The following is a 14218-nucleotide window of genomic DNA, read 5'->3' on the forward strand; positions in this document are numbered from 1 at the left end:
TAGATTATGCAAAAAAAAAAAAAAACAACAAAAAAAAACAGCTGAAAACTCAATATTTTGTAGATCTGTAAAATAGAAATAGTTTCGAATAAAGAATTTAAATCCTCCGAAGATCAAAGACACTGAATTCATACATTTTTTTCGAGTCCTTCTTTCAAGCTGACTGAATTCTTCACTTCAAAAACTTTCTGGGACAATTCCCTGAATTGAGGTAAACCATGGAACATTGCAATCTTTTGATATTTGTACATTAAAAAAAAATAGATCAGCTAATGTTGAAATAGAACAATAGATTTACTTGTGGGAACTAACTGGAGAATGAGGTTGCTATTAGATAAGGCATCTAAACAATGTACAGTGATACCGACAATGACACAGAAAGTAAATTGTGTTAATTAAAAACAACCACATATTTTTGGCAGAAATCTCTTTCTAAAAAAATATCAAGTATTTTTTTTTTCTTATCTTCACACCGTCATTTCTTTTCTTTCATTCTGAACGTTTTTTTTTTTTTTTCAATGAGTTTTTTTTTTTTTGTTTGATTTGACTTTTCTTTATGGCTTTTCCCTTCTCTTTCTTTTCTTTTTCTGTCACACGCCCTCTTTTTTTCTGTACACCATTTTTCTCTTTCTCTTTTGTGTTCTTTTTTCTTTTTATTTTCTGTTCCCTTTTTTTCTCTTTCTTCTGTACGTCTTCTCTCTCTCTCTCTCTCTCTCTCTCTCTCTCTCTCTCTCTCTCTCTCTCTCTCTCTCTCTCTCTCTCTCTAATGTGACTATTTCGTTTAATCATATAAATTAATATGATATAATTTTATGTGTAATTTTTAGTATTTACTTCAACTGCTCAATACATAGGTATAGCGAGATAGTAAGTTATGAAAATATATATGGCAATTTAAGCTACATAGAATATTCTGCGTTTCATCTTCGTAAGAATTCGTCAGGCTTATGGAAATGTGGTTTTCGTGCATTTTTATATCAACTCATGGTATTGAATTTTCTTGTCAGCTAATCAACTTAGTTGTAACCGCGCCTATCCTCATCAACCAATGGTCGGGCAGATACAGGACAAAGATACAGTTGACTCAGTTTCACTCTTTCCCTTTGTATGTTTTTATGGGATGGGTAGATTCGTTTGTGTGTAGGAAGCTGACCTACTTTCAACCTAGGTGTAGTTAGATATGTTATTTTATTAAAAAATATATGAATATCCTAATCTAATTTAGAAGATTTTAATGTAGTTTTCTTAAAGCATTGTCTAATGTTAGTATAAAGGAAATTTAGCCCCACTGCCTTGGCTAAGGGAGTAAACCCTGACAAAAACCTGGTTTGGAGTCCCGATAGCCAGAAGCAATTCAACAACTTTCTGGCAACTCCTGCTGGCTCGGAACGTATTGGCTTGCTTTTTTTTTTTATCAGACTTTGTACAGTAATTAATGGGATAGTATCGTAGTAATTGTTAGTATTGGAGATTTGATAAAGTGCCTTAAGGGAGCGGTTTCTCAGGAATTTGTTTATGTTGGACTTGAAAACATCCAAGTTGTAGTCAGGTGGGAAACAGGCAAATGGAAGAGAGTTCCACAGTCGTGCACTTCTAAGAAAAAAGCTTTGCTCATGGAATCTACGCTTTGATTTAGGCACAGATAAAGAGTGGGGAAAATTAATGACTGGTTTCAGTTAGACGGGTGTTTATCATGAAAGATTGGCGAAGGGGGATCAAAGATTGGAGCTCAGACGAACACTTGCCATGGAAATAACGATAAAACAAAGACAGGCTCACAACGTCTCTTCTGTGAGAGAGAGGTTGTAGGGAAGAGAAAAGGGCATCTCCCACTAAACCACAAAGTCTATTTTGTACTCTGTCAAGGCAGATTAGTGTTTTTAGCAGCTCCTGCCCAGATGTGGCAGTAGTACTCCATCCTTGGACGTACTTGGCTTTTATATAGAGTAGTGAGATATCTTCTGGGCGGTAGAAGGATCCCACCATCGTCCCAGCGACCTTGACAACAGATTTGATGTACGTGTTCCATTTCAGATCAGGAGTAAAGGTCAAACCTAGAAGCTTGTCAAAACATGGAGCCTCCCCAAGACGAGAGCCATCCATTTCAATTGATGCCAGATGGGGATCAGAGCGTTGATGATGCAAAGATAGGAGCTTGGTTTTAGATGCATTAAAATTAAGATGATTTAAAAAAAAAAATATTTTTTTTTTATTACATTTTACCCCAAACTAGGCACATTGTCACTTTTCTGTAGAGGACTACTATTAGGGACACAGGCTACAGGGGTACTAGGTGGGGAGTTGAGCAGCAAGATATCGGTTCATGTTACACTTGAACTTCTGCATGTCAGTACAGTTGGGGAAGCAGGAACCTGGGAGGGAGTTCCAAAGTCTAGTGGTTCTGGGGAAGAAACTACTGGAGTAGAAGGCTCTCTTACATCTAGGGATCTTAACTGTTTGTCGGGGGTATTTACGTAGAGGGAGTACAAGTGCTTGCAGCTCGTCGGATTATTCACCGTTAAAGTACTTGTAGAACAGGCAGAGGGATGCTACATTTCATCGATGGGACAGAGGCTGAAGCTTGGATGATAGTTCAGGACCTATTAGGTTGGCGACTCTCCTTTGAACCATGTCTAGGTGTGAGAGACTAGTGGCAGATGTACCGGGCCAAATATGACAACAATACTCCATACATGGGTGAATGGTGGCCTTATAGATGTACAGGATACTTTCAGGCGTCAGTAGTTTTCTAGCACGGTAGAGAGAGCCTACCTTTTTTGCAGCGGTCCTGGCAATGCTCTCAATGTAATTGTTCCAACTCATGTTTCCTGTGAGCGTTAGGCCGAGGAGTTTAAAAGATGTGCTTTCAGATAAAGATTTTTTGGCCATTGCTATTGTTGGTAGAGAAGTTTTTTTGCAGTTATTGAAGGAAACAAGTTTAGTCTTGGCAGCGTTGAATGTGACCATCCATTTTTGTCCCCATTCCACTACAGATCGGAGGTCATCCTCTAGTGTTTCTGCCATTTCTTTAGATATGTGTTCATTTGTTTTCCTGTTGTATCTGTTATAGAGCGTGGTGTCATCAGCTTATATACTCATCTCACAGACAATTTTGTCAGAGAGGTCATTTATGAATATTAGGAATAATAGAGGTCCAGGATAGATCCCTGAGGTACTCCCACATTTATATCATATTGTTTAGATGTACGGCCGTCGAGGACAACCTGGATTTTTCTCTTATCTAAGAAGGATTTAATTATGTTAAGTATTCTTCCAGTGATACCGTATGATCTGATTTTCCTGAGAAGGTCTTCGTGCCATACCCTGTCAAAAGCCTTAGATATATCTAGAGCTACTACTCTACCCTCCTCTGCTTTGTCAAGTGAATGGTATATACGTTCAGAGATCAGTTAGATTTACTTTTAATAATACAATATTTTATGCTTGTGTTTTTATTTGCGTCAGCATGGAAGTTTGCATTGCATGGTACTTTTGGAAAATTACCCTTCATCAAATATGTGTTCGAATTTAGTTCAAAAATGCATGCGGGGGCGGGGTGGAGGCTAATGTAAACGTTAGTAGTTTCGCAGAAGTTGGAAAGGGTCTGGAATTAATTTTATTTTGTTCAAAAATGTATTATCATTATTATTTAAACTTAATCTAACTTAACTCATGGTCGTTATCTGATTTTAAAAGAACGATTACAATATACAATTATAACTTTAGAACGCATCTGGATATCCCAGGCACTAAAGGGCATGGCTCAAGTGCATAAGAATGAATATGAGTAAATCCAACCTAAATGATGTAAATGGTTTAGATTGGATGGAGAGCAAGTTTGACAATGCCTGCTGTTACCCGGATGTTAAATATTGAGTATTGAACCCATTCATATATAAAATAAGTTATAATAGGAAATGAAAGGTCAACTTGATGAACTAAAGAGGAGAAATGCTAAACTACGGGAATACAAGGTCGATAGCCATTAGTTGCGTGCTCTCGTGTAATGAATGAATGCATGAATGACATGAAATTCTTAAAGATAAACTAAAATCACCAAAAAATGGGCTGAAATGACTTAAGTAACTGACTGAGAATGACTTTAATGAACTTAAGGATGAATTGAATGACCTTAAGAATGACTTGAATGCTTAAAAAATAACTGGAATCCTTCAAAAACAACTTGAATGATCTGGAGAATGACTTGAATGGCTTTGAGACTGACTGGTTGTAAAGTGGGTGATCATTTTACATTAAATTAATACAGAAAAGTGATCCCCACTTTATATCACAAAGTTACAAACATAAGTACAGCATGTAGTAAGAACAGATACTACACTTTGAGGTATTTATTTGCTCCCCCACTGAGCAAATTAGGCACAAGGCCGATTTTTAAAGTGAAGAGTGAAGGGGAAATGGGGACCAACTCTCCGGGGAGTAGGGGAGCTGGATAGTGACAATTGGCATGAAGGGTTGCCCCTACATTGACCAAGGTCTTATATATGGAGTTGGCCCCACATACGGTCTTTGCTTGCAGTATCTGCCCAAACAGATGCTACACTTTGAGATATTAAATCCTTTATTCATGTTAAAAATACATTGAAAATCAACAATGAACAAAAAACTTAGGCACATACACTTTGATCTTGACCAAAAGGGCCAAGCACAAAAGTCTTACGGACGGACCGACGGAGTGACTTATAGAGTCGCTTGCACACGACTAATAATAGAAACCGAAATGACGTCACATGATTAAAAGAGAGTGTGGGAGAGAAGAGTTCAGTCTGTTTTGGAGCATTCAGCATGTGGACATGAAAAATAATGCTCAGAAAATATAAACAGTCGAATAAATGACATGGACCTTTTTGAGGAATGGAAGAACTTATTTGCAGAGGGTGTTCCCTCGGTTAAGGAGGATCATGTAGAAGCACATACCAGGGAAATTTGCCGTAACCATGTTAGGAATACAATTTGTAGACTTTAATGTTTTTGTGATGATTATGGCAACTTGTTGTGTGTGTGTGATACAAGGTTGAAACGCAACAAGAGTTTGGCACGCATGAAGCAGCATAAATACCAAAGACGAAGAAAAATTTTACCGAAACATTTTTTAAATAGGACAAGTATTTCAGATTTTAATATAAATAGGACAAGTATTTCAGATTTTAATATAAATAGGACAAGTATTTCAGATTTTAATATAAATAGGACAAGTATTTCAGATTTTAATATAAATAGGACAAGTATTTCAGATTTTAATATAAATAGAACAAGTATTTCAGATTTTAATGTAAATAGGACAAGTATTTCCCATTTTTCTATAAATAGGACAAGTATTTCCCATTTTTCTATAAATGGGACAAGTATTTCCCATTTTTGTATAAATGGGACAAGTATTTCCCATTTTTGTATAAATGGGACAAGTATTTCCCATTTTTGTATAAATGGGACAAGTATTTCCCATTTTTGTATAAATGGGACAAGTAGTATTTCCCATTTTTGTATAAATGGGACAAGTAGTATTTCCCATTTTTTTATAAATGGGACAAGTATTTCCCATTTTTGTATAAATGGGACAAGTATTTCCCATTTTTGTATAAATGGGACAAGTAGTATTTCCCATTTTTGTATAAATGGGACAAGTATTTCCCATTTTTGTATAAATGGGGCAAGTATTTCCCATTTTTGTATAAATGGGGCAAGTATTTCCCATTTTTGTATAAATGGGGCAAGTATTTCCCATTTTTGTATAAATGGGGCAAGTATTTCCCATTTTTGTATAGATGGGGCAAGTATTTCCCATTTTTGTATAAATGGGGCAAGTATTTCCCATTTTTGTATAAATGGGGCAAGTATTTCCCATTTTTGTATAAATGGGGCAAGTATTTCCCATTTTTGTATAAATGGGGCAAGTATTTCCCATTTTTGTATAAATGGGGCAAGTGTTTCCCATTTTTGTATAAATGGGGCAAGTGTTTCCCATTTTTGTATAAATGGGGCAAGTGTTTCCCATTTTTGTATAAATGGGGCAAGTGTTTCCCATTTTTGTATAAATGGGGCAAGTGTTTCCCATTTTTGTATAAATGGGGCAAGTGTTTCCCATTTTTGTATAAATGGGGCAAGTGTTTCCCATTTTTGTATAAATGGGGCAAGTGTTTCCCATTTTTGTATAAATGGGGCAAGTGTTTCCCATTTTTGTATAAATGGGGCAAGTGTTTCCCATTTTTGTATAAATGGGGCAAGTGTTTCCCATTTTTGTATAAATGGGGCAAGTGTTTCCCATTTTTGTATAAATGGGGCAAGTGTTTCCCATTTTTGTATAAATGGGGCAAGTGTTTCCCATTTTTGTATAAATGGGGCAAGTGTTTCCCATTTTTGTATAAATGGGGCAAGTGTTTCCCATTTTTGCATAAATGGGGCAAGTGTTTCCCATTTTTGCATAAATGGGGCAAGTGTTTCCCATTTTTGTATAAATGGGGCAAGTGTTTCCCATTTTTATATAAATGGGGCAAGTGTTTCCCATTTTTGCATAAATGGGGCAAGTGTTTCCCATTTTTGCATAAATGGGGCAAGTGTTTCCCATTTTTGCATAAATGGGGCAAGTGTTTCCCATTTTTGCATAAATGGGGCAAGTGTTTCCCATTTTTGCATAAATGGGGCAAGTGTTTCCCATTTTTGCATAAATGGGGCAAGTGTTTCCCATTTTTGCATAAATGGGGCAAGTGTTTCCCATTTTTGCATAAATGGGGCAAGTGTTTCCCATTTTTGCATAAATGGGGCAAGTGTTTCCCATTTTTGCATAAATGGGGCAAGTGTTTCCCATTTTTGCATAAATGGGGCAAGTGTTTCCCATTTTTGCATAAATGGGGCAAGTGTTTCCCATTTTTGCATAAATGGGGCAAGTGTTTCCCATTTTTGCATAGATGGGGCAAGTGTTTCCCATTTTTGCATAGATGGGGCAAGTGTTTCCCATTTTTGCATAGATGGGGCAAGTGTTTCCCATTTTTGCATAGATGGGGCAAGTGTTTCCCATTTTTGCATAGATGGGGCAAGTGTTTCCCATTTTTGCATAGATGGGGCAAGTGTTTCCCATTTTTGCATAGATGGGGCAAGTGTTTCCCATTTTTGCATAGATGGGGCAAGTGTTTCCCATTTTTGCATAGATGGGGCAAGTGTTTCCCATTTTTGCATAGATGGGGCAAGTGTTTCCCATTTTTGCATAGATGGGGCAAGTGTTTCCCATTTTTGCATAGATGGGGCAAGTGTTTCCCATTTTTGCATAGATGGGGCAAGTGTTTCCCATTTTTGCATAGATGGGGCAAGTGTTTCCCATTTTTGCATAGATGGGGCAAGTGTTTCCCATTTTTGCATAGATGGGGCAAGTGTTTCCCATTTTTGCATAGATGGGGCAAGTGTTTCCCATTTTTGCATAGATGGGGCAAGTGTTTCCCATTTTTGCATAGATGGGGCAAGTGTTTCCCATTTTTGCATAGATGGGGCAAGTGTTTCCCATTTTTGCATAGATGGGGCAAGTGTTTCCCATTTTTGCATAGATGGGGCAAGTGTTTCCCATTTTTGCATAGATGGGGCAAGTGTTTCCCATTTTTGCATAGATGGGGCAAGTGTTTCCCATTTTTGCATAGATGGGGCAAGTGTTTCCCATTTTTGCATAGATGGGGCAAGTGTTTCCCATTTTTGCATAGATGGGGCAAGTGTTTCCCATTTTTGCATAGATGGGGCAAGTGTTTCCCATTTTTGCATAGATGGGGCAAGTGTTTCCCCTTTTTGCATAGATGGGGCAAGTGTTTCCCCTTTTTGCATAGATGGGGCAAGTGTTTCCCCTTTTTGCATAAATGGGGCAAGTGTTTCCCCTTTTTGCATAAATGGGGCAAGTGTTTCCCCTTTTTGCATAAATGGGGCAAGTGTTTCCCCTTTTTGCATAAATGGGGCAAGTGTTTCCCATTTTTGCATAAATGGGACAAGTGTTTCCCATTTTTGCATAAATGGGACAAGTGTTTCCCATTTTTGCATAAATGGGACAAGTGTTTCCCATTTTTGCATAAATGGGACAAGTGTTTCCCATTTTTGCATAAATGGGACAAGTGTTTCCCATTTTTGCATAAATGGGACAAGTGTTTCCAATTTATGCATAAATGGGACAAGTGTTTCCCATTTTTGCATAAATGGGGCAAGTGTTTCCCATTTTTGCATAAATGGGGCAAGTGTTTCCCATTTTTGCATAAATGGGGCAGGTGTTTCCCATTTTTGCATAAATGGGGCAGGTGTTTCCCATTTTTGCATAAATGGGGCAGGTGTTTCCCATTTTTGCATAAATGGGGCAGGTGTTTCCCATTTTTTCATAAATGGGGCAGGTGTTTCCCATTTTTTCATAAATGGGGCAGGTGTTTCCCATTTTTTCATAAATGGGGCAGGTGTTTCCCATTTTTTCATAAATGGGGCAGGTGTTTCCCATTTTTTCATAAATGGGGCAGGTGTTTCCCATTTTTTCATAAATGGGGCAGGTGTTTCCCATTTTTTCATAAATGGGGCAGGTGTTTCCCATTTTTTCATAAATGGGGCAGGTGTTTCCCATTTTTTCATAAATGGGGCAGGTGTTTCCCAGGTAAAAATAGTTGCTAAGGGGTCTGAATTGAAAAAAATTTTTTAACTTGACTTGGCAGGCATAAGTTGACTTAAAGTGCTCGTGTACACATGCACAAATACACATACATTATAGTCGATTCATTTTTACCTATTTTTTATCCATCTGACAATAGCTCAAGTGGTAATGGATAAGGCTGGAGCACTATATGCTTTGGTTTCGATTCTAGCTGATGGCATCCAAGTCATATATTTTTTTTAATCATTACTATATATATTAGGTACACAATAATATTTTATAATAATAATAAATACGAAATCTGCATGAAGTAAAATATATTTAAGCATATTTTATGATCAGGTAATTCAGGGCAGGTAGTATTATATATTGGACTAGTATTTCAGCCTGGCGTTGCCCGGGTGTTTGGATGTGTATGTTGAGGAAAAAAAAAAAAAGTGGTAGTAGGAAGGCAGGCTTGAACCCGTACCGCAAAGGAGGAAAAGAACAAGGTAAAATCTAACGTTTATGCTGTTACGACCACCGCCAAACCGGAAGCGACATTTTTTTAAAATTAAGGCTAGAAAATCTAAAGGAGGGGATAACTTTAAAAAATATCGGCGAAAAAGTGACCCCCACCCTGTAGAAAAGTGCCTAGTTGAAGGGGAAGATATTAATGTTTTTAGCCAATTTTTCGATATTTGTCGTATGAAAGGTCGAACTTTAAAACGATACTGATCTTGGTAAAATCCGTCACCTCTATTGAAAGTTTAAGGCAGACATGCAAACAGAACATACATTTACATACATACATTTATATATTGGTAACTAAACATTTTCCACCGAAACTGATGAAAAAGCTTGCCCTATCTCTGAATACCCTTTATGTAAAATTTCAAATATTTAGACCAGAAATTGTCTGAGTAATTTGGAAGAGACTGCAAAGGTCAATTTTTAACTTTGACCCCTATTATGACCCCTTAAAATTTATTGTTTTGGACTCAAATCAAGTTATTAAGTTAGATCCATATCCAAGGAACCTATATCTAAAATTTCAAGTGCATAGACCCAAAATTGTCGGAGGAGTTTGGTAGAGTTCTCAAAGGTCAAATCGTTGAACTTTGACCCCTTAATTGCCAATTTTCTGTCCAAAAACCGATCACATCGACTTTCCCAAATCTCAGTACTTTGTATATTAAATTTCGAGTCTGTAGACTAAAAATTGACAGTTATTGCGTAGGGAAATGTACAGACACACACACAGACACGTTCACTTTTATATATATATATATATATATATATATATATATATAGATTCAATTCTAGTTGATGGCATCCAAGTCACTACTATATATTAGGTACCATATAATAATTAATAGAGCATTAGCTCTATAATGATAAATACAAAAATGTGCATTAATTAAAATATCAAATTTAAGCATATTTGACAACTGAAAAATGCCGGGCAACATTTCGACCTGTTCGGATAGTTTTTTTTTTTTTGTTATCGACATCACGATGACATCACGATGGCATATCTTGAAGAAGTAAAGTTCACATGAGATTGTCAAGCGAAAGTATTCAGTTTCAAGACTAATTTTCTTGTTTTAAAAATAGTGACTGAATTGAAAGATGTATGGAATATATGATTTCTACAATTCATGCAACCGTTTAAATTTTCTTTTCTTTTTTAGGAATCTGCAAATGATTGGGAGTTCTATGAAAACCAGAAATCTCAAGTCATGCATGATTTGAAGAAAGCAGAAACAGAATTGGACAAAGCACCGGTGGGTTGTGGACAAGAATTGGCAGAGAAAGATCTACAAGAGAAAATGGTAAAATTGTTTTTGGTTTTATTTCTCATCTTTTAAACCCTCTCTTCTGTTATCTGATAAAATTGATCCACAAATTGATGTTTTAAAATTAGTTATCTACTTTGAAATATAACCTAGCATCAAAATAGATTAATTTTGAAACGACATTCATATTATACCCAAACTGTGTTAATCAACGTTTGTTCTTTATTTTAATCACACAAAATATTCCTCGGTTTTGGGATTGAGTTTGACAAAAAAAATTCAAATTTTATTGTTGTAATTAGTTGTAATTTGCAATTAATTCATCAAATGATTTACAAGAGAAAACAGGAAAATTAATTTTTATAATAAAACTTTGTTTCTCTCAAATCCACCCTCTCCCTCCTCCTCCACTCCCTCCATTAACAATTAAAGGTAAATAAGAAAGAAAATTGTTTTTAATGGAATAGTCCATTCTAAACAAAAGAGTATCACTATAAATATTAATACTTTGGCTTGTAGCTGGAAAGTGAAGAAGAGACAGGGTAAATGGAGGCGGATATAGCGATCAAAGAAAAACTTTGGATTTTGTTATATTTCAATTTCTAAATTTACATTTTACTGAGATATGTGTGTGTGTGTGTGTGTGTATGTATCTAGTAAGTTATGAAAATATATGGCAATTAAGTTACATAAAATAGATTCCCTACGGGGATGAAACACAGAAGATTCTGTTTAGCTTAATTGCCATATAAATTTTCATAACTTACTAACTCTACTTACATATTGAGTACTGTTTTAAGTAAATACTAAAAATTGATAATAAAATATATTTCCTTAGAAATTTTATGTGGATACATGATGCACGTAATCATCCATTATACTTAAGCTGAGTTCACCAGTTTTTATTTCCTATATATGTATATATAGAGAGAGAGACACACACACAAAATACATGTTAAAACATTCTTTAGTTCTGGGATTGAGTAATGTTTGAAATAAAATTTCATTTTAATTCTTCTAATAAGGCATAAATTAACTGAAAAAGTCACCCTTCTCTTTTGCCCTCTCCTACTGTGTATTCATTTAACCTCGTTATCATAATGTATAATTCTAAGATATACTAAACAATCTTAATTGCTATGAGAATGCAAAGACTTTGAGACATTTTCAAAAAACTTTGATAGTCACTGTTATGTAGCTTCATGAACTCTTCCCAATACTATGAATAGATCCAGAAACACTCTCTGGCAAACCATTACTTTGGTACTTTATTTAAATACATGTTCTTCTTAACTGCTTTTTCATATTTACAAGGTAGAATGATAAAAGTGTCACCCTAATGAAAACAACACTACAACTTTATTTGAAAACTTTTCCATTAAAAAAATCAATTCAGGTAACTTGATTACGTAGTAGAGATGACACATCTATTCAATGTAGCCACCTTCAGCCTCAATCACCGCCTCGATATCGATCCAGGAGCATGCCTTTTTCACAAGCGCCAGCAGGAGCTCAACGAATACTCAGCAGCAATCAGGCTGGCTTTGATGTTGTGGGAGGTCATGTTAGTGATCTATCGATGTATGACCAAACAAAGTAGTTCAGATCGAAGGAGGAGTGGGTGATCAGTGAGCGAAGGGTACAAAGACGTAACACTCCTTCTGAAGCAAACCTGGGTGTCTTTGGACTTGTGGGCTGGCACTTCATCCTGCTGCCACACCCAGGATCTACCAGCAGCAAGTATGATTATAAGGGGGCTGTCGGAGATTAGGATGGCAATGACTATGAGTGCGCTTAACTTGATGCAAAAGGTTAAGGATACATATAGATGGCAAAGTGGAGGAGTAAGGAAACCACTGCTACTTATGAGAGTGGTAAAAATATATCAAATAATAGTAGGGTAATTATAATAGTACGAAAGATAATAATAATGAAAATTATAATAATAGTAGTAATAATAAAGTTGAAAATAAAATAGAAATAAAATTGAAGATAAAAATAAAGATAAACATTAAAAATAAACATTAAAGATAATATTACCAATAGTCGTGATGAAAGTAAATTCAAAGTTAATGTTAATAACAGTGAAAATGAGCCCCCTTATAATCATACTCCCTATATCATAACAGAAGAAACTTATAAATATATTGCAGTATATTACCTTTCAGTTTTACAACCTTGCATACCCTCCCTCCAAATTATACGCGATTTTATAGCCGCCATTTGCCGTTTAGGTGATATTAATCAAAATTACCACTCCATAGAAAATAGACACCCCACAAACCGTTAAAATAAATTACCACGTAGCAACAATACACCCCCAATTTAACCCTAATACATACACCCCTTAATCTCAACACCATGTTAAAGACCATATACAATCTTATATATAATACTGTATATAATAAGCTTTTCCTTATTTATTTAGAATTCAATAAAGCTTCCCCCAACATTCTATAATTCCTCTTTATCTTTTTCGTCCCGAATGAACCTTACGCTAGACGCAGCATCTCCTCCATGCTACCTAGCACCTTCTCTACTCTTCTGATGAGAAGCATTAGGCTTCGAAATACCCTGGCATAAGGAGTCCCTTCTATCCCCTAAATTTTTCCCGTATTCCATTATTCAATAAATGATCCATTCTATATCTACCAATATATAGTTTTGTGTCTTCATTTCATACTCTTGTTGTCCTATCATATATGCCAGCAGTCCACCCGGTGTTTCCCAGTTATAAAATACACCTAAATATAATATTTCAATTTATGCAGATTTCATATTTATTATTATAGAGCCAATTCCTCATTGATTATTATTGTACCCAATATATAGTAATAATTTTAAAGGTTTAAAAAAAAATGACTTGGGTGCCATCAGCTAGAATCAAAATGCAAAAACTTTAGTGTTCGAGCCTAAGCCATGACTATTTGACAGCTGGATGAGAAAATGGTAATACTTAGGTGGCTTTGACCTATGAATGTATATTTGCGCATGCATAGAAGTAACAGGTTTACTTGACTTCTCCTGCCAAACGCAACTTTTTCAATTTTGAACACTTAGCAGTTATTTTACCGGTTAAAAAACATGTCCCCTATATATCAAGTTTCAAGTTTGTAGACTAAAAACTGACAGGAGTTTGGTAGAGACGATTCTACATACACACGCACACACACAGAGACAAGGTCACTTACATATATATATATAAATATATAGTAAGTTATAAAATATATATGACGATTAAGCTACACAGAATATTCCGCGGAAAGCGGACATTCACCGGTAGTCAAATGGAAAATAGTAAGACGAGCAAACACATGTAGAGGCCTAGACGATTCATGTAGATTATGCCTTCATGAAAACTTTTCTATCCTATACTTTAAAGAACCCCAACATCTATTAAACTGTAGGAGAGAAATAGTGAACAACTGTGAACACAGGATAATCTATACTCTAGAATAGCGATACAAAATAATTTTAAAATTAACAATAACAATAGAAAATAAACAAATAAACATGTATACATAAATTATCATACACACACTATATATATATATATATATATATATATATATATATATATATATATATAAACTAGAAAACAAAAAACATTTAACCTAGATTTAAAATAGGTCAGGACACTAGATATCTCTGCTCCCTGCACAAAATAGCACACACACAAAGGAATGGGTCAACCGGAGGTCAACTGGGCCTTTGTCCTGTAAGTTCCTGCTCATTGGCTGATTAGGAAGGGTGTGGTAGAAACTAGAAAGCTAATTGGCTAACTAAAAACTCAATAGAAGGTGCGTATATAAAAACATGA

General features: G+C 35.6%; 2 protein-coding genes across 4 annotated transcripts in view; one reads left to right on the forward strand and one right to left on the reverse strand.

The window, feature by feature from the left end:
- LOC145294135 (nesprin-1-like) overlaps positions 1 to 14218 on the forward strand; it is a 1091614-nt gene that overhangs the window by 316443 nt on the left and 760953 nt on the right. For all 3 annotated transcript variants that reach the window (XM_080141241.1, XM_080141242.1, XM_080141243.1), the window contains exon 25: positions 10294 to 10434. In XM_080141241.1, coding sequence (XP_079997367.1) covers positions 10294 to 10434 — 141 coding nt within the window. The remainder of the gene's footprint in view (positions 1 to 10293; positions 10435 to 14218) is intronic.
- Positions 6496 to 8571, reverse strand: LOC145294257 (uncharacterized). Its single transcript, XM_080141357.1, has one exon. It carries the CDS (start codon positions 8569 to 8571, stop codon positions 6496 to 6498), a length of 2076 nt encoding a protein of 691 aa, XP_079997483.1.

This window comes from Euprymna scolopes, chromosome 15, assembly GCF_053919585.1.
Source record: "Euprymna scolopes isolate OS-2025 chromosome 15, ASM5391958v1, whole genome shotgun sequence".
NCBI classification, from domain to species: Eukaryota; Metazoa; Mollusca; class Cephalopoda; order Sepiida; family Sepiolidae; genus Euprymna; species Euprymna scolopes.

Coding starts and splice junctions, on each gene's coding strand:
- LOC145294257 (XM_080141357.1), bottom strand. CDS start 8,571: ATGAAAAAATGGGAAACACCTGCCCCATTTATGAAAAAATGGGAAACA.